This window comes from Sphaerodactylus townsendi, linkage group LG03 (assembly GCF_021028975.2).
Source record: "Sphaerodactylus townsendi isolate TG3544 linkage group LG03, MPM_Stown_v2.3, whole genome shotgun sequence".
Taxonomy (NCBI): domain Eukaryota; kingdom Metazoa; phylum Chordata; class Lepidosauria; order Squamata; family Sphaerodactylidae; genus Sphaerodactylus; species Sphaerodactylus townsendi.
Window position 1 is genome coordinate 22,411,637 of NC_059427.1, and position 26,851 is coordinate 22,438,487.

General features: G+C 48.6%; 1 protein-coding gene across 3 annotated transcripts in view; it reads right to left on the bottom strand.

Moving 5' to 3' along the window:
* The window catches only part of CAMK1 (calcium/calmodulin dependent protein kinase I), a 64,239-nt gene that overhangs the window by 24,767 nt on the left and 12,621 nt on the right, over positions 1-26,851 (bottom strand). For all 3 annotated transcript variants that reach the window (XM_048488626.1, XM_048488625.1, XM_048488627.1), the window contains exons 2-5: positions 23,351-23,518; positions 14,534-14,665; positions 9,576-9,650; positions 9,252-9,390 (exon numbers count right to left, since the gene is read on the bottom strand). In XM_048488626.1, the coding sequence (XP_048344583.1) occupies positions 9,252-9,390; positions 9,576-9,650; positions 14,534-14,665; positions 23,351-23,436 (432 nt within the window). In that variant the 5' untranslated portion in view covers positions 23,437-23,518. The remainder of the gene's footprint in view (positions 1-9,251; positions 9,391-9,575; positions 9,651-14,533; positions 14,666-23,350; positions 23,519-26,851) is intronic.

Below are 26,851 nucleotides of genomic sequence, written 5' to 3' on the forward strand. Positions count from 1 at the left end.
TAATGCACTTTCAGTCCACTTTCACAATTGTTTGCAAGTGGATTTTGAAATTCCAAACAGCTGCAAAGTGCACTGAAAGTGAATTGAAAGTGCATTATTCTGCATGTGCGGAAGGGGTCTAGGTTAGACACATGGCATGTTTAGATTCCAGCGGGATCCCCTGATCCTTTCAACATCTTTGCAACATAACTTTCAATACTCTGGGTCAAGCATGACATCCATGGTAGACAGTCATCTCAAAGACCAGCCTTTTCCGTAGGCACAGCTTGCCGCAGATTTTCCCAATTGTGTTGTAGAAATGCTTTATGGGAAATAATTCCGCCCACCTCCATTCCCCCTATTGTTCTGGAGTGGGGGTGAGGGTTGCTCTTGCCTTTTCAGTTGCATTTACTCTTCCCACTACTGCTGAAAATGTATTATTCTTGATGGTGGTGGGAAGTCATCTGTGATGCAGAAGAACAACCTTTCCCTGTTCTTTCCTTTGCTCAAGTGCTTTAGTGTTATTGTGCAGTTGCATCTTGAAGCGGCAATAAAAAATGCCTCCGCCTCCATTTCTTCTATTGACAGCTATGAACCCAAAATGGAAGCCAAAACAATTCCTGGAGCTGATGCCATTACCTGAAGGATAGTGGCAGATAGGAAGGTGCTCCATAGGGTGATCACTACTGCCCAGAGAATTATTGGATGCCCTCTCCCCTCTTTGAAAGAACTCTATAATTTCCGCTGCTTAAAAAAAGTTCAGAATATTCTCACCCTGCATACTCTTTTTTGAAATATTACCATCTGGCAGATGATATAGGATCATAAAAACAAGGACAACTAGGCTCAGAGACAGCTTCTATTCTAGAGCTGTGGCTATGCTGAACTCCATGGTGTCCCGCTGACGTAGCTGGGGGTGTGTAGGGATGGTTGGAAGGGGGATTGTGGAAATGTGCATCGGGGGATGATTGTATTTTTGTTGTGCGTGCACAACAACATTAAAGTTTTATCTTATCTTATAAGAAACACGTAGTCTACCTCCCCATAGAAAACCACATTTTTAGCAAAATTTGATCTGCAGTTAACGCACAATTGTTACTGAAGCAGTCCCTGATTACAAGCAGCAATTACTCCTTGCATTTTTTTCAACTGCTCCCAGCTTCAAAATCTCTCTCTGCCTTACTATTACATTGGTAGTGCCATATGAAATTGACAACCCTGATCCAATCAACCATGCTAGCTTGCGTCTCTGCCCGAATGTTAAGATTGTACGATCAATGTGTAATTGACAAAGCTGATCCAAATGACCATGCTAGTTTGTATCTGTTATATCACTAGCTTGATAAGACAAAGAGAATGTTATATCACTAGCTTGATAAGACAAAGAGATTTTTTAAAAATCCTTCTGAAAACGAAGGATGGGGAGAAGAAAATGGCTGAAGGGGAGGCTGGGCAGCTATACAAGGGCATGGATAGGGAGCCAGGTGTTTGGTGGGGCAGAGCATTACAGACCATTTCAATGTGATCACATGCTTAAGGGAAGCAAACGAATGGGGCAAAAATTGCAGTAAAAGTGCTCGGAAACACAATGGAGAAAAAAATGAAGGGAAAACATTTGTGGAACCAACCAGAGGGGAAAAACGTGCAGAATTAAATGGAAAAAATAGCATTTTGTGGCAAGACACATTGTAAACAACCTGTGCAGAAAAGACCACGGATTTGGGAAGAACCAACACAGCTCCTTGATCAGTGGCTCTAGCGGATTACAAACTGTGCATGCATCTGTAAACCAGTGGCGCCCCATGGCTCACACTACCGTTTGCTACAGGATAGAGGCAGCCCGACTGTGAAGCAGATTCCAGGAGGAGTACCATTTTCTTCTTTTCAATGCTGTCTCTGCACAGTATAAAATATCCCAACCCTAACCACAGTGATTTAGATAGGAGAGAGCCCAGAGTTGTAAAATGCCCAGAGAGTTCTAACCTGCCAAACAGGTCTGAAAGCTCCACCCCCTCAGAAAAGATAAGACCGAATTTATCAGAAGGGTGGACATCGCAAAGGGTTATTTTTCCTGAAGGAGGTTTGGCAACACTGCTCACTCAAAGGCCAAAGTGGTATCTCCGAAGCAACTTCTCATACTCGGTATGGTATTACCGAACAAGGCAGGTCCTCACAAACACTGGCAACTGGAGGCCCGATGGGCATCTCATGAAGTGAGCACTGATTCACAAAAGTTTAGGATAGAATACATTTTTGCTAAGGTACCACCGGACTATGTACTGTCGGAGGCTTTCACGGCCGGAATCACTTGGGTGCTGTGTGGTTTCCGGGCTGTATGGCCGTGTTCTAGCAGCATTCTCTCCTGACGTTTCGCCTGCGTCTGTGGCTGGATCCTCTGAAGATGCCAGCCACAGATGCAGGCGAAACGTCAGGAGAGAATGCTGCTAGAACACGGCCATACAGCCCGGAAACCACACAGCACCCAAACTACCACCGGACTCCTGCTTTATACGCTGCTACAGACTAACTGGACTAAACCTTGTCCCCTAGAGTATTAAAAATTTACTTAGGTGGAGAACCAGCTTGAGCACAGAGAAAACTGGTTTGACAAACCACAGTTTGGCACACAAACCCGTGGGTTGCCTACCTGGGCTACAGAGCGTTCCCCAGAATGCTCTGCCCCACTCAGAGAAGTGGTTCTCAACCTTCCTAATGCCGCGACCCTTTAATACAGTTCCTCATGTTGTGGTGACCCCCAACCCTAACATTTATCCATTTTATAGATGGAGAACACTGATGCAGAGTCTTTGGCGACCCCTGTGAAAGGGTCGTTCAACCCCCAAAGGGGTTGTGACCAGAGGTGGGATCCAGCAGGTTCTCACCAGTTCCCGAGAGTGGGTTACTAATTATTTGTGTGTGCCGAGAGGGGGTTACTAATTGGGCCCGCTTTTCCATGCCTCCCCGAGAGGCATACTGCCTTTGAACGTGAAGGTTCCATATAGCAATTGCGACTAATAATGTAACTCCCTGAACTGGGTTAATCCCTTTCAGGTACTGCAATTCATTGATTCTCAGCCTTTCGTACCTTTTATCTTACCAGTCTCTATCAAAGAACCCGTGTGTTTCACCATTGCTGTGTTCAGATTTGTGAGTTGGGGCATTTTCTATAATGTGATGATGATTTAGAAATGACCTGGTGCAAAAAAATTTTGGCGAGTCGTGGTGGGGTGGCTGCCCATGGGGAGGGGGCATCCAACTCAGTTTTTGCCCAGGGCTCAGGTTTGCCTAGGTACACCTCTGCCCCCTTTGTTGAGGGGGGGCTGGCGAGGGAACCTGTTACTAAAATTTTTGGATCCCACCACTGGTTGTGACCCCCAAGTTGAGAACTGCTGACTCAGAGGGCCCTGTGGCAGACAAATTAATGTGAAAAGAGTTCTCTGAAAATAGAGAATGGGAAAACCACTGGTCAAATATATTCAGTATATCCCACAAATCTTGGGCATCTGAGTTCTGCAATCTGAAAGGTAACTCTGGTCAAAATAAATGCTGGTGGCCTTTATGGAGCCCCTGGACTTTTCTTGGATTTAGATTTGTTTGATTGAGGCCACTCGTGCAATAGGTGGGTTTTTCATAGGTTTTTGGGATCCTTTTGCCTTCTTGCATTTTAATATTAGGAATGTATCAGTTAGTGTTATGAATTATGTACAAGATGTTTTTAAAATATGTTTGTTTGCTGCCTGATCAGGGAGGGAAGGATAGGAATTTAATAAAATAAATAAATATTTCCACGTCTGTTTTGTGCAATAAGCACTTTTAGGTCGAAGGAAGCCTTAAAAGGGTGAGCTAAATAGGTCAGCGTTGGATAGAAAACGGCGAATAAAAGAAAGGCAGCATGACAGTTTTAGAGCAAGGGAAGACTCTTGATAATTAGGAAATCCTGTCAGGTTAGCTGCAGTCGAGCTGTGGTGGATAGAGCTCCAGTATGCCATCGTCTGGAAATCATTTGCAGCTTCCCCAAGCAAACATTAGGAACTTGGCTTTAAAAGGTAACCTGCTTTCAGCAGAGGCTGAGATGTCTGTTGGTTTTGCCCAGAGTGAGGCCAGAGTCTGAGGTATCTACCAAATAGCAGTGACATGGCGAGGGAGAGAGAGGGCAATTGAAGCAGAGACCTCGTGGGCAAGAGCAGTTGGCCCTTTCTCTGCCATTAGCTTCCTCACTGCAAACCCTTCCCTCCGCCCATTATTCTGGTTTGCTGCACCGCGAGGGGAAAAACAAGAAAAAAGGGAAAGGTTGCACGCACACACAGGTGAATACTTCCTTGCTGCCAACTGAAGGCGAGTGACAGAATCCAACAGTGCCACCCAAAGCAGGTTTAACACCCTTCCGAGTCGGTTGAAGTCAATCAGCATCAAAAGCTATTATTCTGTTTAGGATGGTACTGAGATCCGGCCCTGCCCCCAGCCTCATCCCTCGAATCCGTGGCTCTCCTGTCTTTGCAAGAGGATCCAAATAACTCTAGAGTGGTAAGAAGCCTACTTGCTTGCTGTCTTTGACCTGGCTAGTCAAGTAGAAATCAACTGCTCATTTCCCTTCATTAGCTAGAAACATCCTAATTTATATATTTTCGGGGCCGCTTCCAACGCAGGTTGATTTTCTGTGATCGTCTGGTCACTTGAGGCGATTCTGTGTGGAAATCACCCTTGCAAGATGCCAGATAGCCTAAGGCAGGGATGGCGAACCTTTTCGAGACGGAGTGCCCAAATTGCTACCCAAAACCCACTTATTTATCGCAAAGTGCCAACACGGCAATTTAACCTGAATACTGGGGTTTTAGTTTAGAAAAAACGGTTGGCTCCGAGGCGTGCGTTACTCGGGAGTAAGCTTGATGGTAGTCGGTGGCTTTGCTTTGAAGCAACTGTGCAACTCTTCCAACGGTGAATCACGACCCTAGGAGGATTTACTCAGAAGCAAGCCCCATTGCCAGCACCCGAGCTTATTCCCAGGTAAAGGATCGCGCTTTAGTTCTTTGCATGAAAATCAGTGGGGTTTAACAGGGTTACCTACACTACTTCCCCAAAACTAGGTCTTAGGTTTAATGCTAATAATCGAGCCCAGCTGCCCAGGCCAGCCTATATGTGTGTGGGGGGGGGGGGAGCTACTCTGTTTGCGCGTGCCTACAGAGAGGGCTCTGAGTGCCACTTCTGGCACCTGTGCCATAAGTTTGCCACCACTGGCCTAAGGTTATCTGTTTGGTGATTTTCCTTCCTCACCTGATGCACACTGAAGTCACTCAGCTGTTCTGTTCTTATGTGACCCTCAGGATTCTCTGCCCATCCAGTTTTATTTTTATTTAATGTTGAGGAGCTGGATAACTACTGCATAGAAATAACACAATTTCTAAAAATAAAAAAAGACTTAAAATAATTCTCTACAGACACCGCCAACCATATCCTGCTCCCTCCCAAAAGGGGCAGGCTGAGCTGGTGGGTGATTCTTCTCGACTTTTTTTTTTAACATGAACATGAGTAACACTGACTAGCAACAATGCAGTCACTTCAATAACCTTTCAAAAAAAAAAAATATCCGCCTCCAACGATGTCCTCCTCTCTGTTTAAAAGGCAGACAGTTCTCTGGTGTTATGCTAATTTCTGCAGGGGTTGGTCCCAGAAATGACTATGCAAAACCAACACAAAAAAGGGAAGAAAAAACTTCAGTCCAGAGTGGACTTTATGGCTGTGCATTTCGGCAATTCGTACCACCGAGGAAGGCCTATTGGCCAAATCACAGTAGGTTTCAATTAAAATATTCACTATTTGTATTGTATTAAAGTTTTCTTAATTTGCCTTACGTAATCCATTAGTATTCATGCTGTTATTACGTCTGCTGCCAGTCTTCTTGGTTACCCAGAAATTAATATTAACACTATTTATGATATTTCCCCTCAGGTCAGAAGAAACTAATGGTGTGGATAGTGTCCTGCCCAGTGGTGGGATACAAAAATTTTAGTAATAGGTTCCCGTGGTGGTGGGATTCAAACAGTGGCGTAGCGCCAGTGGGGCTGGGCGGGGCATGATGGGGCGTGGTCAGGCATTCCGGGGACGGGGCATTAATAATTTCTCTGTTACTGTAAAAAACTCTTACCGTAAAAAAAAGTTCCTAATTTCCAGCTGGTATCTTTCTGTCCATAATTTAAACTCATTATAGCAAGTCCTATCGTCTACTGCCAACAGAAACAACCACTTCTCCTCTAATTGACTGCCTGTCAAATACTTAATACTTTCAAATACTTCATTTTGTTTCTAGAAATCAAAAGACGGATACTTTCCTGAAACAAGGAACTTTACCATATTTCTAAAACATGTTTTTAAAACAGCCCAACAGGGAGAATTATCCCGTTTTCTACCTTCGCTAACCAGCCACATAGGAAACAACAGGACGTTATGATTTTTGGACCTAATGGAATTTCTAACGGGAAAGCAGACCCAATTAGTCACCCCCTCTCGGCACACACAAATAATTAGTAACCCACTCTCGGGAACTGGTGAGAACCTGCTGGATCCCACCTCTGGTCCTGCCCAGGAAAAAACGGGTTTACAAATTTAAACGAAAACAGATTTATTTGTGTGTGTGTGTGTGTGTGTGTGTGTGTGTGTGTGTGTGTGTGTGTGTGTGTGTGTGTGTGTGTGTGTGAGAGAGAGAGAGAGAGAGAGAGAGAGAGAGAGAGAGAGAGAGAGAGAGAGAGAGAGAGAGAAACATCATGCAGAAGCATGAAAACCACACCATTTTGTGTCTGAAACATGGGAAATCCTTGGCGTGGAAGCAGCTGAGGTAGAACTAACCACTGGGGATGACCAAAGCATGCATGTCACAGCAGTTACAAGTTTTTGCAGCCCAGACTCCAGTACAAGGAAGGTCGGGCAAGAAACTTCCACCCAACTGAATGGTTTTACGTGGACGCTCTTCTGAAAGGTGAGGAGTCAATCTTTAGTAAAGGCGGGGAAGAAGAGACAGCAAGGGACAGAGCACCTAGATCACAACTGTACAGAAGTCTTGCAACTAAAGGCACCAAAATATTCTTCTAATTATTTTTTTAACTTCAATAGCCCCGGTGAACAACCACCACAGGGATTCCAGCAGAAACGGACCCAACATGCTTTGGTGACGTAGGCAGAAAATCCAACGGGTGCCCCTTAGAGTGGCAAAACAGAACCCAAAACTACAGGATTTTACAGACTGTGCTTCCCAGTGACGCCCCAATATGTGATACCCACAGCAAGCTCCTTCATGCTACTTAATGGTAACCGCAGCCCTGCAATGCAGGCCCCAGTCATTTCCACTTTGCATCTTTTCCTCCAATCCGCTACTGCAAAAGCACCCCTGTGAGGAAAGCCACCTATTCTTTCACATCCCTTTGCAAGAGTGGCCGGGTCCCTCAAATTACTTTGGGCCTTTTTTAGATGGTTTCTTATGCACAGTCCACCAGCTTTCCTTTGGACTGTTGCTGTTCTCTGGACAGCCTACTCTCTCGTAACTGGATTCAGAATGTTCTATTCTGGGCAAAACGGAATTCTTTTCCCACCTGGCTCTGCCTTTGCAATGGGGGCAGCTGCATGGAACATGGCAGGGCAAGAGCTTGGGGAAATGACCATGGAGCAGCAGCTGATAAGATTCTACCCGCCTTGATGCTGGCATTTTTTTACACAGTTTAAAAGAATTATTCAGTGCCGGCGTTGCAGAGGAGAGGAGCACACAGCTACTGGAATGGGCATAAGTTGGATGAGTCCTCTCCAGAGACCTGATATTGTCTGAGTGTTTATGGAAGTGGGGGTTAAACTGTTGCAATGAATAAGAGTTTGGATTCATACCCCCTGCTCCTTTCTCTCCTGTAAGGAGACTCAAGGTGGCTTACAAGCTCCTTTCCCTTCCTCTCCCCACAACAGACACCTTGTGAGATAGGTGGGGCTGAGAGTTTTGAAGAACCGTGACTAGCCCAAGGTCACGCAGCAGGAATGTAGGAGTGTGGAAACACATCTGGTTCACCAGATAAGCCTCCGCCACTCAGGTGGAGGAGTGGGAAATCAAACCCAGTTCTCCAGATTAGAATCCACCTGCTCTTAACCACTACTCCACGCTGGCTCTCCAAACTCTGCTATGCAAATATCAGTATGAAGGCTGAATGCATCCAATACGATTTCTGGATTGTTGCTGATAGTTAAAGCTTAACAATAATGGGACGAACAGCAACATACTGATATATGCATAGCAGAGTTTGGATGGCGGGGTGAACAGTCGTATTTCCCCAGCATTACATTACTTTATAGAGGAGTTTACTCTGCTCACATTTTTTCAAGTGTACCGTACTAATGCCCTCCCTGATATAATACCAACCCTTATTATTTCCTTCCCTGCCATTTCCTTACATTTTATATCCAGGAGATCATTGTTTCCCTGTTGATTGCTGCTGTTCCACTAGGTTTCTGATAGTTCCACAACAATATCTATTTTCTGAAATAGCCACACGTACTAACAGCCAAGTGAGGGGAGAGGCTGGGAGATGCATGTATGGAGCACCCAGCTTTTTCCCTTTAAAATAACCAGAACAGCTCTCTCTCTCTCTCTCTCTCTCTCTCTCTCTCTCTCTCTCACACACACACACACACACACACAATTTGGATCACAACCACAGCACAGGGGAAGATGGTCTTGATCCACATTGCAGAAGTCATATTAACTAAACTGAAAGAAAAAGAGTGGGAGATCTATACATGCAAATTCCACTCTGGTAACTTCAAAGCTTCTCCCATTAGGATATCCAAGGCCTAATACTATTGTATTGGTGTTCCTGGGCATGTGATTTTCCTATGATGCTTCCATGATGCTGATTCTCCATTGGATGCTCAGTGTTGGCTTCTATCTTATCCTCTAGCTGAGAGCACAGAACATGCAAGTCATTCACATTAGTGTCAAACTCAGGCCCTCCAGATGTTCATGGACTACAGTTCCCAGGGGCTGCTGGGAATTGTAGTCCATGAACACCTGGAGGGCCTGAGTTGGACACCTAATCAGTTACCACACAGCAATGACTCTCTAAACGACACGCCATTGGAGTCAATAAGCACTGAAGGCACACTCTTCCCAAAATATATTTCTAGCACACTTGGTTGATGGCAAAGGAACAAACAAGCAAACACACCACAACTGCACATGGGCACATCTACATTCCAAGGTGGCCGTAACAAACCGATGTTTCCAAGCAGCGGCATGTACTCACCTTAAGGTCACGGTGCACGATGCCCATGTCATGCAGATACTTGACAGCATCGAGGATCTGTCGGATGAGCTGGCTGGCGTCTCGCTCTGTATAAAAACCCTTCTCCACAATCCTATCAAAGAGCTCCCCACCTGAGACCCTAAAACAATGGAGAAGGCACAAGTCAGTTCCACCCTGCGATCCCCCCCCCTACAAAGTGTGGCCAAGATGAGCTTTACCCCAAACTCAAGTGACTTGCTAAAAAGCCCAGTGCGTGTCAAGCTGAAGTTCCCCCTCTTTTCCACCCCCCAAATCAAGGCTTCTGGCTTCCACTCTGCAACTCACAGCTGCATGATGAGGTAGAGATGCCCATCGCTCTCGTAAATATCATCCAAAGCCACGATATTGGGGTGCTTGATCCTAACAGAAAGAGAGAGAGAAAGAGCATTTGCATGGGGAAAGGGTTCTACTGTCCACAGGACATCCTTTTGCCTTGACAAGATCAAAGAACCTGTTCTTGTTCCACACAAGATCTTGGTGCCATTTTATTTAGAAATGAAGGAACTTCCCAGTCGACAAAATTCCCTGCAACTCTCACCTCCCCTGCTTCTATCACTGAACACAGTAGAAGGCAGCTTCATGTAAGTCAAGCAAACCATTGGTTTATTGAGAGGCAGAGTAATCTACAGCAATTCACAGAGAAAATCAGAAAGAACATTTTCACATTACCTGTGACCTGATTCTTTTTTTAAACTGCAGATGTCAGGGACTGAACCTGGGGCATTCATCCAAAGGTACGCCCCTTCCCAGGTACATGAATCAGCTATGCAACATTCCTCATACGTCAGGGTTTTTTGTTTGTTTGTTTGTTTCTTTGTTTTGTCTTTAAATGGGGAAATTTGTTTTCCATATATTGCCACAAGAGACAGGTGTTTACCTTCCCCATGTACTGACATTCCCAATGGAACTGGCAATCCAGGGCTTGTGCTTGTTGTCTACATCAGAAACAGGTACCACAATCCAGCCATGGCCTCTAATTCTGGATTGAAGAGCAAGCGTGAACCATGTTTTGCCAAATGAAATATAATTGCCCGCTAGCGGTTGCTGTGGAACAGGCAGTCAAGGGAAGAATCAGCATTTAAAAGGGAAGAACAAGCACGCACGTTTGAAGCTTGGACCTGCCAAAGCACTGCCTGGGCATAGAAGCAAACAGGTCCCCTCTTTTACCTCCATTCTACCAGAGAAAAGGGGAATTCACTCTGCTGGACCAGGTCCCAAGTCATTAGACTCCAATGAGGAGTTTGCCTCTTCAGCCATATTTCACTACTCCCAAACAGAAATAGAAGAAGAAGAAGAAGAAGAAGAAGAGGAAGAGGAAGAAGAGGAAGAAGAGGAAGAAGAAGAAGAGGAAGAGGAAGAAGAAGAACACCCTGTGAGGTAGGTGGGGCTGAGAGAGCTCCGAGAAGCTGTGACTAGCCCAAGGTCACCCAGCTGGCATGTGTGGGAGTGTACAGGCTAATCTGAATTCCCCAGATAAGCCTCTACAGCTAAGGAGGCAGAGCTGGGAATCAAACCCGGTTCCTCCAGATTAGATACATGAGCTCTTAACCCCCTACGCCACTGCTGCTAAAGCGGGAAACGGGTTCATTTATAACAACCGCAACTCGTCATAAACCTGCTGTGCGGAATCCACTTGAGGAACTCGGATGACTCCTAAAGCTGTTTCTTTTTTTCCCCTCAGAAACAGCAGGTGACGTGAAATACCTTCATCTTGGAGAGCCACTGCCTATCACAGTAGATACCATTGAGCGTGATCGACTAAGAGTCTAGCTCAGTACAAGGCAGCTTGCGTTAAGACGGAGTGAGCGAATCTGCTTTGGTTTTGCATCCTCTGTGGCCTCAGAGCTCAAGAATGTTAGATGAGGTACAAGACAAGGACATCTGTCGCAGCGCCCTTCTTGCCAGAATTTCCTTGCCCTGCGCTCATGCCAGAGGATGCAGATGTGGTGCCCTCACTGAGCAGGAGGCGAGCACGGGGATGGTCATGCGGCTGCTCTGGGCACAAAGATACTGTGCGGCCTCTGGGCTATTTTCAGAACTGTTGGGCATCCCAGTCCAAATATGGGGAACTAGGAAATCACGAGTCCACATGGAAGATGTGAAAGACTCTTGACAAGCAAGGACCTCCTCACATGGGCACAGTTCATATGGGTGAACCTCTTTAAAACAATATTACCAAAAAACATCATATATTCCTGTGGATGGGGGCGTATGGCTTATTTAAGAACATAAGAACATAAGAACTAGCCTGCTGGATCAGACCAGAGTCCATCTAGTCCAGCACTCTGCTACTCGCAGTGGCCCACCAGGTGCCTTTGGGAGCTCACGTGCAGGATGTGAAAGCAATGGCCTTCTGCGGCTGTTGCTCCCGAGCACCTGGTCTGCTAAGGCATTTGCAATCTGAGATCAAGGAGGATCAAGATTGGTAGCCATAGATCGACTTCTCCTCCATAAATCTGTCCAAGCCCCTTTTAAAGCTATCCAGGTTAGTGGCCATCACCACCTCCTGTGGCAGCATATTCCAAACACCAATCACACATTGCATGAAGAAGTGTTTCCTTTTATTAGTCCTAATTCTTCCCCCCAGCATTTTCAATGGATGCCCTAGTATTTCTATACAACTGACACATATTTCATGCACAGGGATCCATTCCAGTCTTTTATCCTTCTGTACAGGTAGATGATGTCTTGGGAGAGCACTGCAAAGTTCTTCCCTGCTCAGCTTCCTTGAGAAGCAGAAGCCTTGGCTATGGTGGAAAGAGACACATCCCGGGAAAAAGACTGAACAGCCCCTGTCCCAACAGTGTTAACTGACACTTAGATGTGTCTTCCTCTTTCCAGAGAAGCTCCTTTCCCAGCTGAGGGAGCAGCAGTGGCATAGTGGTTAAAGAGCTGGTGCACTGTAATCTGGAGGAACCGGGTTTGATTCCCAGCTCTGCCGCTTGAGCCGTGGAGGCTTATCTGGGGAATTCAGATTAGCCTGTGCACTCCCACACACACCAGCTGGGTGACCTTGGGCTAGTCACAGCTCTATGGGGCTCTCTCAGCCCCTCCTACCTCACAGGGTGTTTGTTATGAGGGGGGAAGGGCAAGGAGATTGTAAGCCCCTTTGAGTCTCTTATAGGAGATAAAGCGGGGATATAAATCTAACTCTTCTTCTTCTCCTCCTCCTCCTCATTTTAAGTTCCCCCTAATTCACCGCCTCTACCCTCCACACCAAGACCCGTTCAAAACTGAACACAGCAGGAGCTCCACCCAGATATCGTTACATCCAAAAGCAGCTTGCCATATAGGTCACAAGAACAGCCTCCATGCCAGTAGCAACAGCCACTAACATGCTTGCATGACAAGCTGTGTGGCAAACCGCATAGTTATGTTATACAGTCCCCACATATAGCAAACCTGCCACATAGAGGTGTTTTCCACCTGCCTCCATGTGATGAAGGTACCCAGGTGTGATGTGCAGGGAAGCCGGTTTGCAGCTGGGGTCAGCTTCAGAGTGTTTTTGAAGGTTCTGACCGCCACTTTGTTCCCCTGCACATCCTGTCCTGATTCTAGCCACCCGCCTGTTTGCACAGCGGGGACAATGTTCTCTGGCTACCTGCACTCTGTGCTTTTACACGGGAAATTGAAATTCTATGCCAAGGTAACCAAATTCTGCATCCAGAGAAACCCAGCTGTTCATCTTGCTGGTTGAAACCGTTTTGCATTAATTAATTCTACCGCCATGACTTATGAAAAGGGGCCAAGAAAGCGCTGCAACCTGATAGCCTTGCCAGTGGAAAGTTTGCTCAGGCGTACCTTTGGCCCTTACGATTTCACCCGGCATCGCATGTACATTTGCATACTGTCTGTGCAATCACAACAGCTGGAAATGTGCTTACTTTTTCAAAACAAAAGCTGAAATACCTGGGATTTTTAATACGATGCCCAATACTAAATTGCTTGCAAAGACTACCCCGGACAGGGATGCTGCAAGCCGTACACAGGAAAGTATCACATTAGCACAAGAAATACTGCACCAATTAGCCTGTATAGGAGCAACTGCCTTGTACTAAATCAGGCATCTGATCTACTTAACCTAGACTTCCCATTCAAAGACTAGGACCAAGACCAGGAGTGATGGGTTCAAGGTGAAGGAAAAGAGATTCCACCTAAACATCAGGAAAAACTTCCTGACAGCAAGGGCTGATTGACAGTGGAATGCACTACCTCGGAGTGTGGTGGAGTCTCCTTCTTGGGAGGTTTTTGAACAGAGGCTGGGTGGCCATCTGTCAGGAGTGCTTTGGTGGTGTGTTCCTGCATTGCAGGGGGTTGGACTTGATGGCCCTTGGAGTCTCTTCCAACTCTATGATTCTATGAAAATGACTCCCAGCTCTGCTACCTGAGACTGTTCAAGCGAAGATGCCAGAGAGCAAACCCAGGACCTTATCCATGTGCTCTATTGCCGGGCCTTGTTGCAGGGACTGGTCATGAGGCTGCGAATCTATTTTCACGGAAGGTCAGAAGGTCTGAACACAAGAAGCCACCTTGTGCTGATCCAGACCACCGGTCCTTCGGTCAAGAAGAAGAAGAAGAAGAAGAAGAGTTTGGATTTATATCCCCCCTTTCTCTCCTGTAGGAGACTCAAAGGGGCTTACAATCTCCTTGCCCTTCCCCCTCACAACAAACACCCTGTGAGGTGGGTGGGGCTGAGAGAGCTCCAAAGAACTGTGACTAGCCAAGGTCACCCAGCTGGCATGTGTGGGATGTACAGGCTAATCTGAATTCCCCAGATAAGCCTCTACAACTCAAGCGGCAGAGCTGGGAATCAAACCCGGTTCCTCCAGATCAGAGTGCACCTGCTCTTAGCCACTGCTCTTAGCCACTACGCCACTGCTGCTCAATACTGTCTACCCAAATTTACAGGGCTTTTGCAGAGACCTTTCACATCACCCGTCACCTGAACCTCTTTTTCCAAACTGGAGATGTCGGGGATTGAACCCGAGGCCTCCTGCATGCAAAGCGGACGGTCTGCCGCTGAGCCACAGCTCCATCCCATGCGGGCGTGCAAGTGGGAAGCATAATGAAGAAAGGATGAGCAGCTTTGGCAGAGCTAAGCCTCGACTTACGAACGTCCCCCTGACATCAGGATGACAGAGTGCTGGATTCAATGGATCCTCAACTCAGATCCAGCTAAAGCAGTTTGTGTGAGCCGGGGGTGTGGGGAGGCGAGAGGGACAGACAGAGGCAGGGCCACCCACTTGTGCAGCACCGCAATCTCGTTCTCGATGCTGGTCTCCTTCCCCTCCAGCACCTTCTTGGCGATGCACTTGATGGCTACCAGCTTCTGGGTGGACTTCTCCTCGGCCAGCACCACTTCGGAGAAGGCGCCGCTGGGAAAGAGAGAGAAACAAAGGTGAGATTCCCCAATCAGCACACACACACACACACGTCTTATTCTGCAACAGGGCTGTAGATGCCCAAGAAGAACTCCTTGGTGCTCCACAGGGCTTGGCTCGAGGGGGCAAGGGGGCTGGGGGTGATGCCTGCCCAGCAACACAGAGGTGCAAACTCATCCCCCTCCCGCCGTCCTCTGCCCCGCCATCCTGTCAGCACCAGCCCCCCCCCCTCCCCATTACACCCAGCTGGATCTCTCACCCAGCCACTGTCACCACAGCAACCTGCAGAATCTCATCTATTTATAGAAGAACATGTGAGAGATGGCACCGGGCAGGCAGGAGAGTGTGTGCCAGGAGGAAGAGGGTTGGGGAGGGGGGCGGGTGGGAGGCGGCACTGGGCAAGGCACAGGGAGAAGGAGCCAGGCAGGGAGAGCACAGACGTTGGGCATGTCGCAACCTGGGAGGGGGAAAGAGTGGCCGGGGGGGAGGGAGAAAGAGATGTGCAGATGGGCTCTTAATGACAGCCAATCTAACATTGCTTTCCAGCATCTGTAGAGAGACAGGAGTGTGTGTATGTGTGTGTGTGTGTGGGGGGGGACACAGTAGGACCATGGTGGCTAACCTTTGGCACTCCAGATGTTATGGACTACAATTCCCACCAGCCAATTGGCCACGCTGGCAGGGGCTGATGGAATTGTAGTCCATAACATCTGGAGTGCCAAAGGTTCGCCACCACTGCAGGAGTAGGGGGAACACCCAGAGATGTCCAACAAGGATTGAGGGCACAGGAAGTGAGAGGCGTTGCTTCCTGTCTCAGCAGATTCTGCCCCTCAAACACACATCCCTCGTACATACATTCACGTGCTTGTGTGTCCTTGTATGCACGGGGTGGGGTGAATGCCTCAACATGCACGCGCACACACACACAGAGTTTGCTCCGCAGGCCTTGACGTGCCCTCCTCGATACGACGAGGACCCAAAGCGACAAAGCAGAGGAAGCCGCCCTGCTTATCTTCAGTCTTGTGACTACAGGCCTCGGTCCCAGCAAGGACGGCGGCAGGAAGGGAGCTGGGGAAACAGCAGGGCCACCCTCTGCCCAGGAAGGAGGTCTGTAGGGGTGAGCCCGCGAACCCAGCAGAACCGTAGAAAGAGCGCTTGGAATGCCGGTGCCGGCTACGGCCTTCTGGGCGCACTCGCTCCCCCAACCCCCGTTCCCCCTTGAGTCATGGGTCATGAACTGCCTGACTCGTGGTCACCAGGTGTCCCAGACAAAGGGACAAAAGGGCTCTTGCCCCCAGGTGAGGATTAGACCCAGACGCGGATGCTTCCTCCTGCACGTAGCAGCCCGGGGAGATCATGCATCACATGATCATCTCCCGGTCTCCCGCTCTCCCGCTCTCCCGCTCTCCCGCCTATCCGACCCCTTTACACGCCCCTAATGAAACCCTAATAAAAGGTGGGAGAAACTGGCGCAAGGCAGAGTTGCCAGGATCACGGGATCCCGCGCTTCCTGCTGCTGGCTCTCTCCACCAGATGATATCTCCGCATCCCGTCTCTTCCTTGTGACCTCGCGGGCACGACTTCAGAGGTCTCTGCAGACACGGCACTGAATGTGCTGCCACGGTGCTGAGGGGAACCAGCTGTTGCAAAAGCACAGGAGAACTCTGCTACCTAACTCTATTCTGCAGCTGGACAGATGTCGGAGCACCCTCTCATCCCTGCCAGAAAACTTCCCGCTGCAGAACAGCTGAACGTTAAGGTTCAAGAAGAGCCAAGCTATGCAGATGTGCATGGGGGAATGTGAAACCGCTGGCCGGGGCATACTGCCCAGGGGAACATATGGAGTCAAATATCCTCAGGCTGCGGCCATTTAGTCACATGTGGGGCAGAAAATGGCCCCCACACCCCTCCTCCTTCCCCACGGGTCCATACACTGACTTCATACTCCATACCAGGGGTCTTCAAACTATGGCCCTCCAAATGTTCATGGACTACGATTCCCATCAGCCCCTGCCAGCATGGCCAAGTGGCAGGGCTGATGGGAATTGTAGTTCATGAACATCTGGGGGGCATAGTTTGAAGACCCCTGCTCCATACACTGGTGGGGGGTGGGGCGGAAAACTCAGATTTTGCACCAGGCTACATTTTCCCTAGATACGCCTCTGCTGCTGGCTGACTTGGCCACCCCAGTTGCCCTACCCATTGGGAAGCACTGCTGGACCTTTTTACACCAGTCACCCATTGGTAGGATTTTACAAGAGCCTTCTTCATTCAGTCAAGCAAGAGTTAACGGCTGAAGTCACATGACTGGAATCACATGAGCTTCTGGAAAGGCCTCTCTGCTTCTTCTTCCAGCAGAAGAGGAGAGGCAGAGACACAGGCACAGATAGACTGCGCAGACACCCAGTTGGAGCACTTGTATAGATAGTTGACTGTTCCTATATTTAGAGTAAATCCACTCGTTATCTAGTGGAGTTCTACAAAACTATCCACTCGCATCTCTGCACTATTATTCGCTCTGCTAATTCATGGCCATGCAACACCTGTCCTGGAATAGGACTACCATCTTGGGGATTTGGGGGCAGAACCAGAGGGAAGGCAGAATTTGGGGGTGGGAAGGAGCTCAGTGAGAATGGGATGAAGCAGAATCTCACCTCCAAAGCTTGCATTTCCTCCAAAGGGACGTCTGGCGATAAGCTAGCATGCAGGGAGAACTCCAGCTCCCACCTTGAGATCACCGTGTGGTGAAAAGTAGCATCAAGTGGAAGGTGACTTATGGCAACCCTGTAGGGTCTTCAAGGCAAGAGACGCCATTGCCTGCCTCTGCTTAGCAACCCTGGACTTCCTTGACAGACTCCCCTCCAAGTACTAGCCAGTGGCGTACCCTATGGAGACATGGGGCCACCCATGACGCCGGGCGCACGCCTGTGGGGGTGCCCAGCAGGCTCCTGCCCACCTACCCCCCACCTACCCGCTGCCACCACCACCTGCCCCAGCCGGCCCCCTCACTCACTTACCCTTGCCTTTCCCCACAGGCTCTGAGGCTCGGCTTCAGGGAAGCTGCCTCTCGGGCAGCCTGTCTCTATGACTTTCTTAAAAGGGCAATGCTCCAAAGATTGCTTAATCTTAGCCTAGGCCATCCAGGTCAGGGCACAACCAACTGCCACTATATTGCAACCTACTTATGGAGACCACTCATGGCATTTCCAAGGCAAGAGATGAGCAGAGGTTGTTTCTGCCATTGCTTTTCTCTGCACAATATCTGGGTTAAGCTTCTATTTCTCCTCAACTACACGTACTGAGCCAGGGAGCAGCCAGAGCAGGAACATCCTTTGGGCAAGTGAATGGGATCAGTGCTTCTGTTCCTCCTCCGTTACAGGTATTGAGCGGTACGCCCAGGGGCTCAAGCTCAGACACCTCAGTGGATCCTGGAGCAGCCTAGGAGTCGGGGTTTTGTTGCATGGTGTTTTTTTTCTATTTGCAGAACATTTTAGTAGGCTACTCTAAATCCTCAGAGGGGAGAAAAGCAGGCTAGAAACTCATTAATAAATAAGAAAAGCAAAAGGCTGTGGACCTGCAGCCAAGCCATCACCTCGAAATGTTTCCTAGCTAACGGGTCCCACAGATAAGAGAAAGGGGGAAGAGTCTCACCCTCAGTGAGTCCAGGGCATTCGAGGGGTTTCAGGCAATGGTCATGCAGGGGTCTCCTCCCCAGAAAGAGATGATAGCAACCTTCTTGTACTCTCACAATTGTGTCCCTCCTGTAACTCACAGACTGAATACCATGTAATGACTTTAACCACTCTCTAGTCTGGCCAATTCTTGCTTCTGGCCAATTCTTGCTTCAGGAGCAGCAGTGGCGTAGGAGGTTAAGAGCTCGTGTATCTAATCTGGAGGAACTGGGTTTGATTCCCAGCTCTGCCGCCTGAGCTGTGGAGGCTTATCTGGGGAATTCAGATTAGCCTGTACACTCCTACACACGCCAGCTGGGTGACCTTGGGCTAGTCACAGCTCTTCTGAGCTCTCTCAGCCCCACCCACCTCACAGGGTGTTTGTTGTGAGAGGGGGAAGGGCAAGGAAATAGTAAGCCCCTTTGAGTCTCCTGCAGGAGAGAAAGGGGGATACAAATCCAAACTCCTCCTCTTCCTCTTCTTCCTCCTCTTCTTCTTCTTTCCACCCCTGAAACAGATTCCCTGCAGCCCTGACACTCAACAAAGGCACCTGAGCCCCCTTTGATTCCGTGGGACCAAAGAAAGGAGAGGTTGACCTGCCTACTGAGACAAGTGGAGAGCGGGTGCCGCTTCCAGCTTCAGAGCAGTCTGGGTTCCAAAGCAGCCTGGAACGAGGCCCCTCCACACGGTGCTAGCAGACCGGCCACAAACTTCTCAAAGGCAGCCTGATCTCCAGTCAATATTGACCAAGCCCTGTGCTAATATTTGAGGCCATACATTCACTATGGGCCAACCCAAGCCTGTCATAAATTCAGGGTGGAGCATGCTGGGCAATGGAAGGGGAAGAGCTGATCGGAAGGGGAGGTTAGGGGGCCCAGCACGTAGCGAGGGCCCACCCACCCTGGGGGAGGAGGCCCCAGCATCTGGTTGTGGCTCACCAACCCTGGGAGGAGGGGGTCCAGCATTTGGTAAGGGTCCACCCACCGGGGGTGGTTGGGGAAGAGGGAGGGGAGGGGGCCACCATCTGGTTAAGGCCCACCCACCCTGGAGGGGAGAGGGAGGGAGGGGGCAATGGGCTATGTAGAGGCCATACCCTGTATGGCCTCATAAGCTCCTACCACACTGCCACCACTGAGGTCAGCCAACAGCAAAAGAGTCTCAGCTCACTGTTTGGGGCTGCACTCAAAGGAGTGGTTTGTTTTGTTTTTAGAAGCAGAGCAAACCCCCCCCCCCCCATACAACTTTGGTGTATTAGCTGCTGGGAAGAGCAAAAGGACGCTGGTTTCTGAGCCATGAGGTAGAACTTTGAGAAGGAGGGAGAAAGCCCTTAATTTCCATCCTTTCAGATTTCGCTGTTTCATTTATTATACTTTCAAGCAGCAGGATCGATTTGTTTTGTTTTGCAAGAACCAAGAGGGGGGAAAAAATAAAAGGAAGGAGGAACACAGCATGGGGCTGTAAGGGGACAGGGGAAAAGCAACCCACCCCCAGGAGAGACTGAAAAGAGAGTGAAGGCCCATCCCTGCCTGCTTAAAGCCTCGCCATTTTCAGCACCATTGGATATTGGATTTAGAGCAAAACTGTGTGGCGTGAGTGGGAAATGCCATTTAGTCCCAGTCGATTTATGCCCACCCTGCAGGGGTGTTTAGCCATTGCCTGCCTCCGGGCTTCTTTGGCGGTCTGATATTTAAGTACCAGTTAGGGCCGACCCTTCTTAGTGTTGAGATCCGGTTAGTTCAGGCCACCCAAGTCAGGGGTGAATGCAGGAATGCAAAACCAAAACCAGAAAACCCGGACAGACACACCGTGGCAACTGTGACCAGTGATGGAGAGTCCAGTGTGCCCGTCACGGTATAACAGAAGGATCCTTAAAGCTCTACTACTCAGATAGCCAGATGGAAAAGATGAGTAGAGCCTGTTGCGTCATGTTCCTCCTTCGGGCTTTGGCATGTCTACGGGCGAGGAGGGGGTTGCGCAGGAACGGGTGTCTGGATGTTCCAAGCACCTGGGAAGGAAGCCACATCTATCTGGCCAGAATTGGGTTTAAACTCATTTTGCCTGGCCGCGACTGCGGTTTAATTTGGATTGAGGGGAAAAGTTATTAGGACGTTACAGTGAATTAAGGACTGCTCTTGCGTTTGTTCCTGCAGCTGCAGAATACAAAAGCTGGGAGACAGGGTAAGTAGTGTTGATCTAGGACAGCGGTGGCAAACCTTTGGCACTCCAGATGTTATGGACTACAACTCCCATCAGCCCCTGCCAGCATGACCATTGCAAGGGCTGATGGGAATTGTAGTCCATAACATCTGGAGTGCCAAAGGTTCGCCACCATTGATCTAGGATCTGGAATGGCTGGGTTCAAATGCCCACTCTGCCGTGCTAACTGAGCGATCTTGGGCCTGCCAGTCTCTCTCAGCCTACCTCACAAACTGGTTGTTGTGAGGATAAAATGAAAGAGGAGGGAATAGTGTTGCAAGCCAATCCAGGTTCCTGCTGGAGGAATAATTAGACAAAAATATCGAAATAAGGAAATAGGCAAATAAATACAAGTCTTGTCGAAGGCTTTCATGGCCAGAATCACTGGGGTGCTGTGTGGTTTCCGGGCTGTATGGCCGTGTTCTAGCAGCATTCTCTCCTGACGTTTCGCCTGCGTCTGTGGCTGGCATCATCAGAGGATCTGATAGTATATATGCTCCACTTGCTTTCCTTTCCAACTATCAGATCCTCTGAAGATGCCAGCCACAAATGCAGGCGAAACGTCAGGAGAGAACGCTGCTAGAACACGGCCATACAGCCCAGAAACCACACGGCACCCCAAATACAAGTCTGTAGTTCAAGCAAAAAGGCTAACTGGAAATACAAAATAATCCTCCCATGTTTTCTCTTTAGAAAGATACTTGTCAAATACTTGACAAAGGGCGGGTTGGGAGGTAAAAACAGCTCTGGCAAAAGGCCCTGCTCCTTGGCGTGCCCCTGGCCCCAGCTCCCAAAAGGAAGGATGGCAGGAGAAAGAGCCAGCCTGCCTGCTGAGCCAGCCTGATGTTTTAGAAGACCCAGACAGATGACACCTGGGTGTTTTGCCCTTCTCTCCATTGGGCCGGCATCCTGGTGGCTCTAATGGTCAATTTGCCCCCGGCCTACCTGGGCACTCAGATGTCTGACAGCAAACAGGAGCAGCAGTGGCGTAGGAGGTTAAGAGCTCATGTATCTAATCTGGAGGAACCGGGTTTGATTCCCCGCTCTGCCGCCTGAGCTGTGGAGGCTTATCTGGGGAATTCAGATTAGCCTGTATGCTCCCACACACGCCAGCTGGGTGACCTTGGGCTAGTCACAACTTCTTGGAGCTCTCTCAGCCCCACCTACCTCACAGGGAAAGGCAAGGAGATTGTAAGCCCCTTTGAGTCTCCTGCAGGAGAGAAAGGGGGGATATAAATCCAAACTCTTCTTCTTCTTCTAAACCAGGCAACCAGGAGTTGGGATAACAGGAAAAGAGACACAGGCAGAAGGAATTTTAATATTTTGCTTAGGAGCCAAAAGGTCTAATGCCGGCCCTCCTGTCCAACATTTGTAGATTCTCCCCTCCCAACACAACTGTACAAAAGAAATCTGGCTGGCTCACCATTGTGAACAGGGTACAAGTAAACTCCTACAAGTAGACACAGCACAGTCTAGCAGGGTTGCCAACCTCCAGGTGAGGCCTGGAGTCTTCCCAGACTTAATCTCCAGATTACAGGGATCAGTTCCCACAGAAAGAAAGGCAGGTTTGCAGGGTGAACTCTATGGCAGTGGTTCTCAACCTGGGGGTCGCGACCCCTTTGGGGGTTGAATGGCCCTTTCACAGGGGTCACCTAAGACTCTCTGCATCAGCGTTCTCCATCTGTAAAATGGATAAATGTTAGGGTAGGGCGGTCACCACAACATGAGGAACTGTATTAAAGGGTGACAGCATTAGGAAGGTTGAGAACCACAGCTCTATGGCATGTTGAGCTCTCTTCTCTCCCCAAACTCTGCCATGGAAACCTCCTTCTGTGTTGCAGTCCCAATGAAAACTGAGAGTCCGCACACCTGCTTTTTAGAACGGGTCTGCAACCTGCAGCTCTCCATTGGCCATGCTGACAGGGGCTGATGGGAATTGTAGTCCATGAACATCTGGAGAGCTGCAGGTTGCAGACCCCTGAAAGAGTTCATTTGTGGAACTCCCAGTGTCAAGCGTATGTGGTCCCCTGAATGTTCACAAAAGGAAGAGGAGATCCTTCTACTTGGGCATCCTCCTCTCCTGAATAAGTCCGGCAACAGCATCAAAAGAAGAAGAAGAGGAGGAAGAGGAGGAGGAGGAGTTTGGAAATATATCCCGCCATTCTCAATCTTTAAAGAGTCTCAAAGGGGCTTACAAACTCTTTTCCTTCCTCTCCCCACAACAGGCACCTTGTGAGGTAGGTGGGGCGGAGAGAGATCTGAGAGAACTGTGACTAGCCCAAGGTCACCCAGCAGACCTCATATATAGGGACGGAGAAACAAATCCGGTTCACCAGATAAAAGTCTGCTGCTCCTGTGCCGAAGCGGGGAATCAAACCTGGTTGTCCAGATTAGAGTCCACCACTCTCAACCACTACACCAACACTACACGTAAGAGTGGGGAGCCCAGCAGCTGAGCCTGATTAGAAAGCCACCTCTTGCCTCCCTGGATTCCTTTGATGCTTTCAGTTATCTTGCTCTCCTTTATTATTATCTCCACTATGGCTGAAATGAGTCAACAACAGCATTGGGGACTCCCAACACTCTTTTCAAAGAAGCGATTATGTAAAGAACAGCAAGGTTATAATCTCCAATGGGCACAGTGCAAAGTGACCTGTGGATGACTCAGGCTAACCAGCCAGGAAGCACAGCTAACCACACCTTGGGAAGAAGGAGTTCCCAGGGCATTTCAGCCCCACTTTCCAGCTGGTTAGCTCAAGTCACCCACAGCAGCCTCCGGGTTTATCCCATTCCAGCCACCGTACTGACTCACGTTCCCAGCACCTCCCGGAATTCATAGATCTCCCGGATGTCTTCGGCCCGTTTCTTCCAGCTGGGCTCATCTTCCTCCAAAGGCATGGCTCTTCCCTGGCTGAATCGGGTGGTCCAAGCTCCAGCTGGCCAGGAGCAGAGGGACAGGAAGATGAGGCAAACTCAGGGCCTATGTAAGCAAGGACAAAAGTGGCATTAGGATATGGGAGGCTGAAGACCGAGGCCCCGACTGCATCCCCAGATCTCAGCACTGCCAAAGGGAATAGGAAAGGCAAAGTAAAATGGGGGCAGAGGAAGTCTCGTACATTTAGTTCTGTTTCACCAACAGCTTAACTATACAGTATGCTTTTACCCAGTAGGTCTCTGAGTTGGGGTGACAGGTATGGTCTGGGAGTTTCGTGCTTCTCAGGTACATGCAGGCCCAATTCAGAACGAAATAACAACACATGGGGAAAGGGGACTTGAACCTTCCTCCTGAACTATTTCCTTCAAGGGAACTGAAAAGATACCACAGAACTACTATTTGTCCCATTGGCAAAAGTCCCACATAGCCCTTGATCCCGTGTTATGTTTCTTCAGTGGGACGAATAATAGTTATCTGGGGCCAATTCAGGTCAGGAACACAGTGTGGAGGGGAAGATGTCCACCTCCTCTGCCCACAAATTATGGTCCCAATCCAAATCAGGTCTATACATGCCTGGAAAAGAAGAATTATGAAACTGTGCATGTCAACCAGACCCAGGGACCTACCTGGGAGAGGCTATTGTGTATTTCGGATCATCACATTCATACAGAGCTGGAAATACCTGCTCTTCTCCAGAAAAAGGCTCCAAGGCTATCGATCTCCCTCACCAAATGGACATTCTTGGAAGAAGAAAGGTTACTTACAAACCTCAATATTCCTCTTCCAAAACCTTCAAGTGTCCCCCTAAGCACTCCGCTGTTGACCACTACTCTGTCACCTCAGAGCAACTAAGGGACCAAACAAGGACTGTGTGACTTTCTCAAGCAGGTGTGGCAGCAATCATGGCCAGAGCAAAGGTCTTCTTTGCTTCAGCTCATCTCAACCCATTCCTCTCTATTGTTCTTCACTATTATGCCCTTAAGCGTAGACTTTAGCCTGTTTAGTAACATGACCGCCATCACCATGGCAACAGCCATAGTTCCCATAGTGCTGACAGGACAGTTCCTATATTTGCCCTGCCCTATGTCGCCCAGGGGCCAGACTTGCCCATTCTCTGCTCCTCACCCTTGTAGGGCCAGACCCCATGCCCTGGTGGGAGACGCAGCCAGCATCCACACAAACATGAGCAAGCGGCAATGGAGGCTTCTGCAGAGGCTGTGGAAAAAAGGTGCGTTTGTACCTGAAGTGCTTTACTTCTTGTTGCCTGCACTTCTGCCACAGAATGAGAGGCAGGTTACAGTTAAAAATACACATTGTTCACACATGCTCTAAAAACAGAATTATGTAATTCCATTTCGCCTCTTGCGCAGGAAGGTCGCATTCAGTGAATCAGTTTGAAGGCTGTTCCTCTTCAAAGAAAGGCCTTTATTCTCTCTGGGCCCATCTATGTACACAACTCTTTGGAGTGTTGTCATGCATCAAAAATGACCTATCTGTGGAGAGCTAGCATGGCTGGAAGAAAGATCCTTGGGTTAGCCTCGTCCGGTGTGGAGTCATAAAGACTCACCAGCTTTTGTTCCGGCAACAGATTCCAAAGACCACAAAGGATATTCTAGACCACAAAAGCTTAATGTGTTTTATTTTGTGTTGTAAACCACCTTGAACCCTGCCTTGGGAGGGCGGAATATCAATTATGATGATGATGCTAGAATAAACACATGTGACTCTTTAAGGTGCCACAAGACTTGCAACCAGCTGGTTTTCCATCTGCAGGATTCTTTCATTAAAAATGAAAGAAATATTCAAATGCAATCTTCCATTAGCATTCAGAAATGGCATCAGGAGGACCACAGCATGCTGTTCTTCTGAATGCATAGTTGCCCGTGCGTGAAGAGAGTATTTAACTCCATATGTTAACTGAAATATAACTGCCTGGGTGAACTTAAAGAACAGGAGTGACTGTTTTAGCTTTCACGGTCTTAGGCCAGTCGCTGCTCCCTAACAAGAGCCAAACCTCTAACTCTCTCCAAGTTCCACAACCCTTTTCTCTAAATCACCCTTGCAAACATATTGTTACCATTTGCCCAGACTGCAATCTATTCTGCAAGCATATGAGGGAAATCAGTCATTTTTCCATGCCACGCATTCAGGGTGCCACTGGGCAGAAACGTCTGCCACACAGCCATTATTTTTAAACCCAAAAAACATCAACAGGCCATTTTGAACCGGCTTGCACTCAGATGAATTAACACCTGTGATTGGACGCCATCTTCACCACTCAGAGTAACCTAATTCTCCCGGTGGAATTAGCCAGCCTGGGCACCAAGCAGCTTAAAATGCCAGCTGCAGTTCAAAGGCAAGAAATTAATTGGATAAGACTTCTGGCCCGAGGGAAGCATTAGCTGATGAAAGAGGTGCCAAGTGTCAAGGCTTGGAGATCTTGAGGAGAATGAAGGGGCAGTCACAGGGGAGCTGTTTGGGCATGCGGTTTCTGGGTTAAGCCGAGCTTTTATGATTTGAGTTTTTTAAAAGCAGCAATCCGTCACGAGCCTCCGTTTTACGTAGGAAAGGGTAGGATGGAGATGATTTGAATAAAATGACGTTCGTGAGTCAATGGTGTCCAGTTGTATAACTGCAGAATCCCCCCCCCCTCCCTCCCTGGAGAGAAGCTAATGTTTAGCAAGTATCATGCCCGGCACTGTGTGAGGTACGAAGGCTTGGCCGTTTGGTCCCACCCCAAATCGACACTGCATGGTAGATGTATTTAAAATCCTTTCGATGGGATTTTTAAAAAACGAAAAGCAGCTGAGGGGGACTGTTAATTTGGCAGAGGAATGGGAGGGGGGCATCAGGGAAGACTTAGCTATGCCTCTCATGACCATTTTCCTGTCAAAATCGTCCTATTTTTGGCTGCAGGGGCGGGGGAGGTAAGACCACCAGAGTGGCTTACGTTTCCATTGACACACCGTCCTGGGGAGTTATGATTCCTCCAGAGTTGGGAAAGTCAGGAACATTCGAGTCTGAAGAAGAAAGGTAAACAGAAAACGGAAGGCACATGCTGCTCTTCTTGTTTTTGTTTTTATTATTAATGAAATCACAGCAGCCAGGTCTTCAACCAGTGTTGGCTTTCGTATGCATTCGGTTCTTCCCAAGAACCTAAGATGTCGCTATGTATCGGCATGGTATACGTGCGGATCTAAGCAATGTGGCCTTCATCGATAGATGAAGATTTTATCAATTAAGACTACTAAATATGGTCAAGGAGTTGCTGCAGTCACCTGCAAGAGCTGTGGTATGTTTGTTTGTTTTTTCGCCAGAGGATGTAGGCAGCTGTATCAGCAGCACATGCAAGTTGGTTGCTCTCTTGGAAAAGAAGGT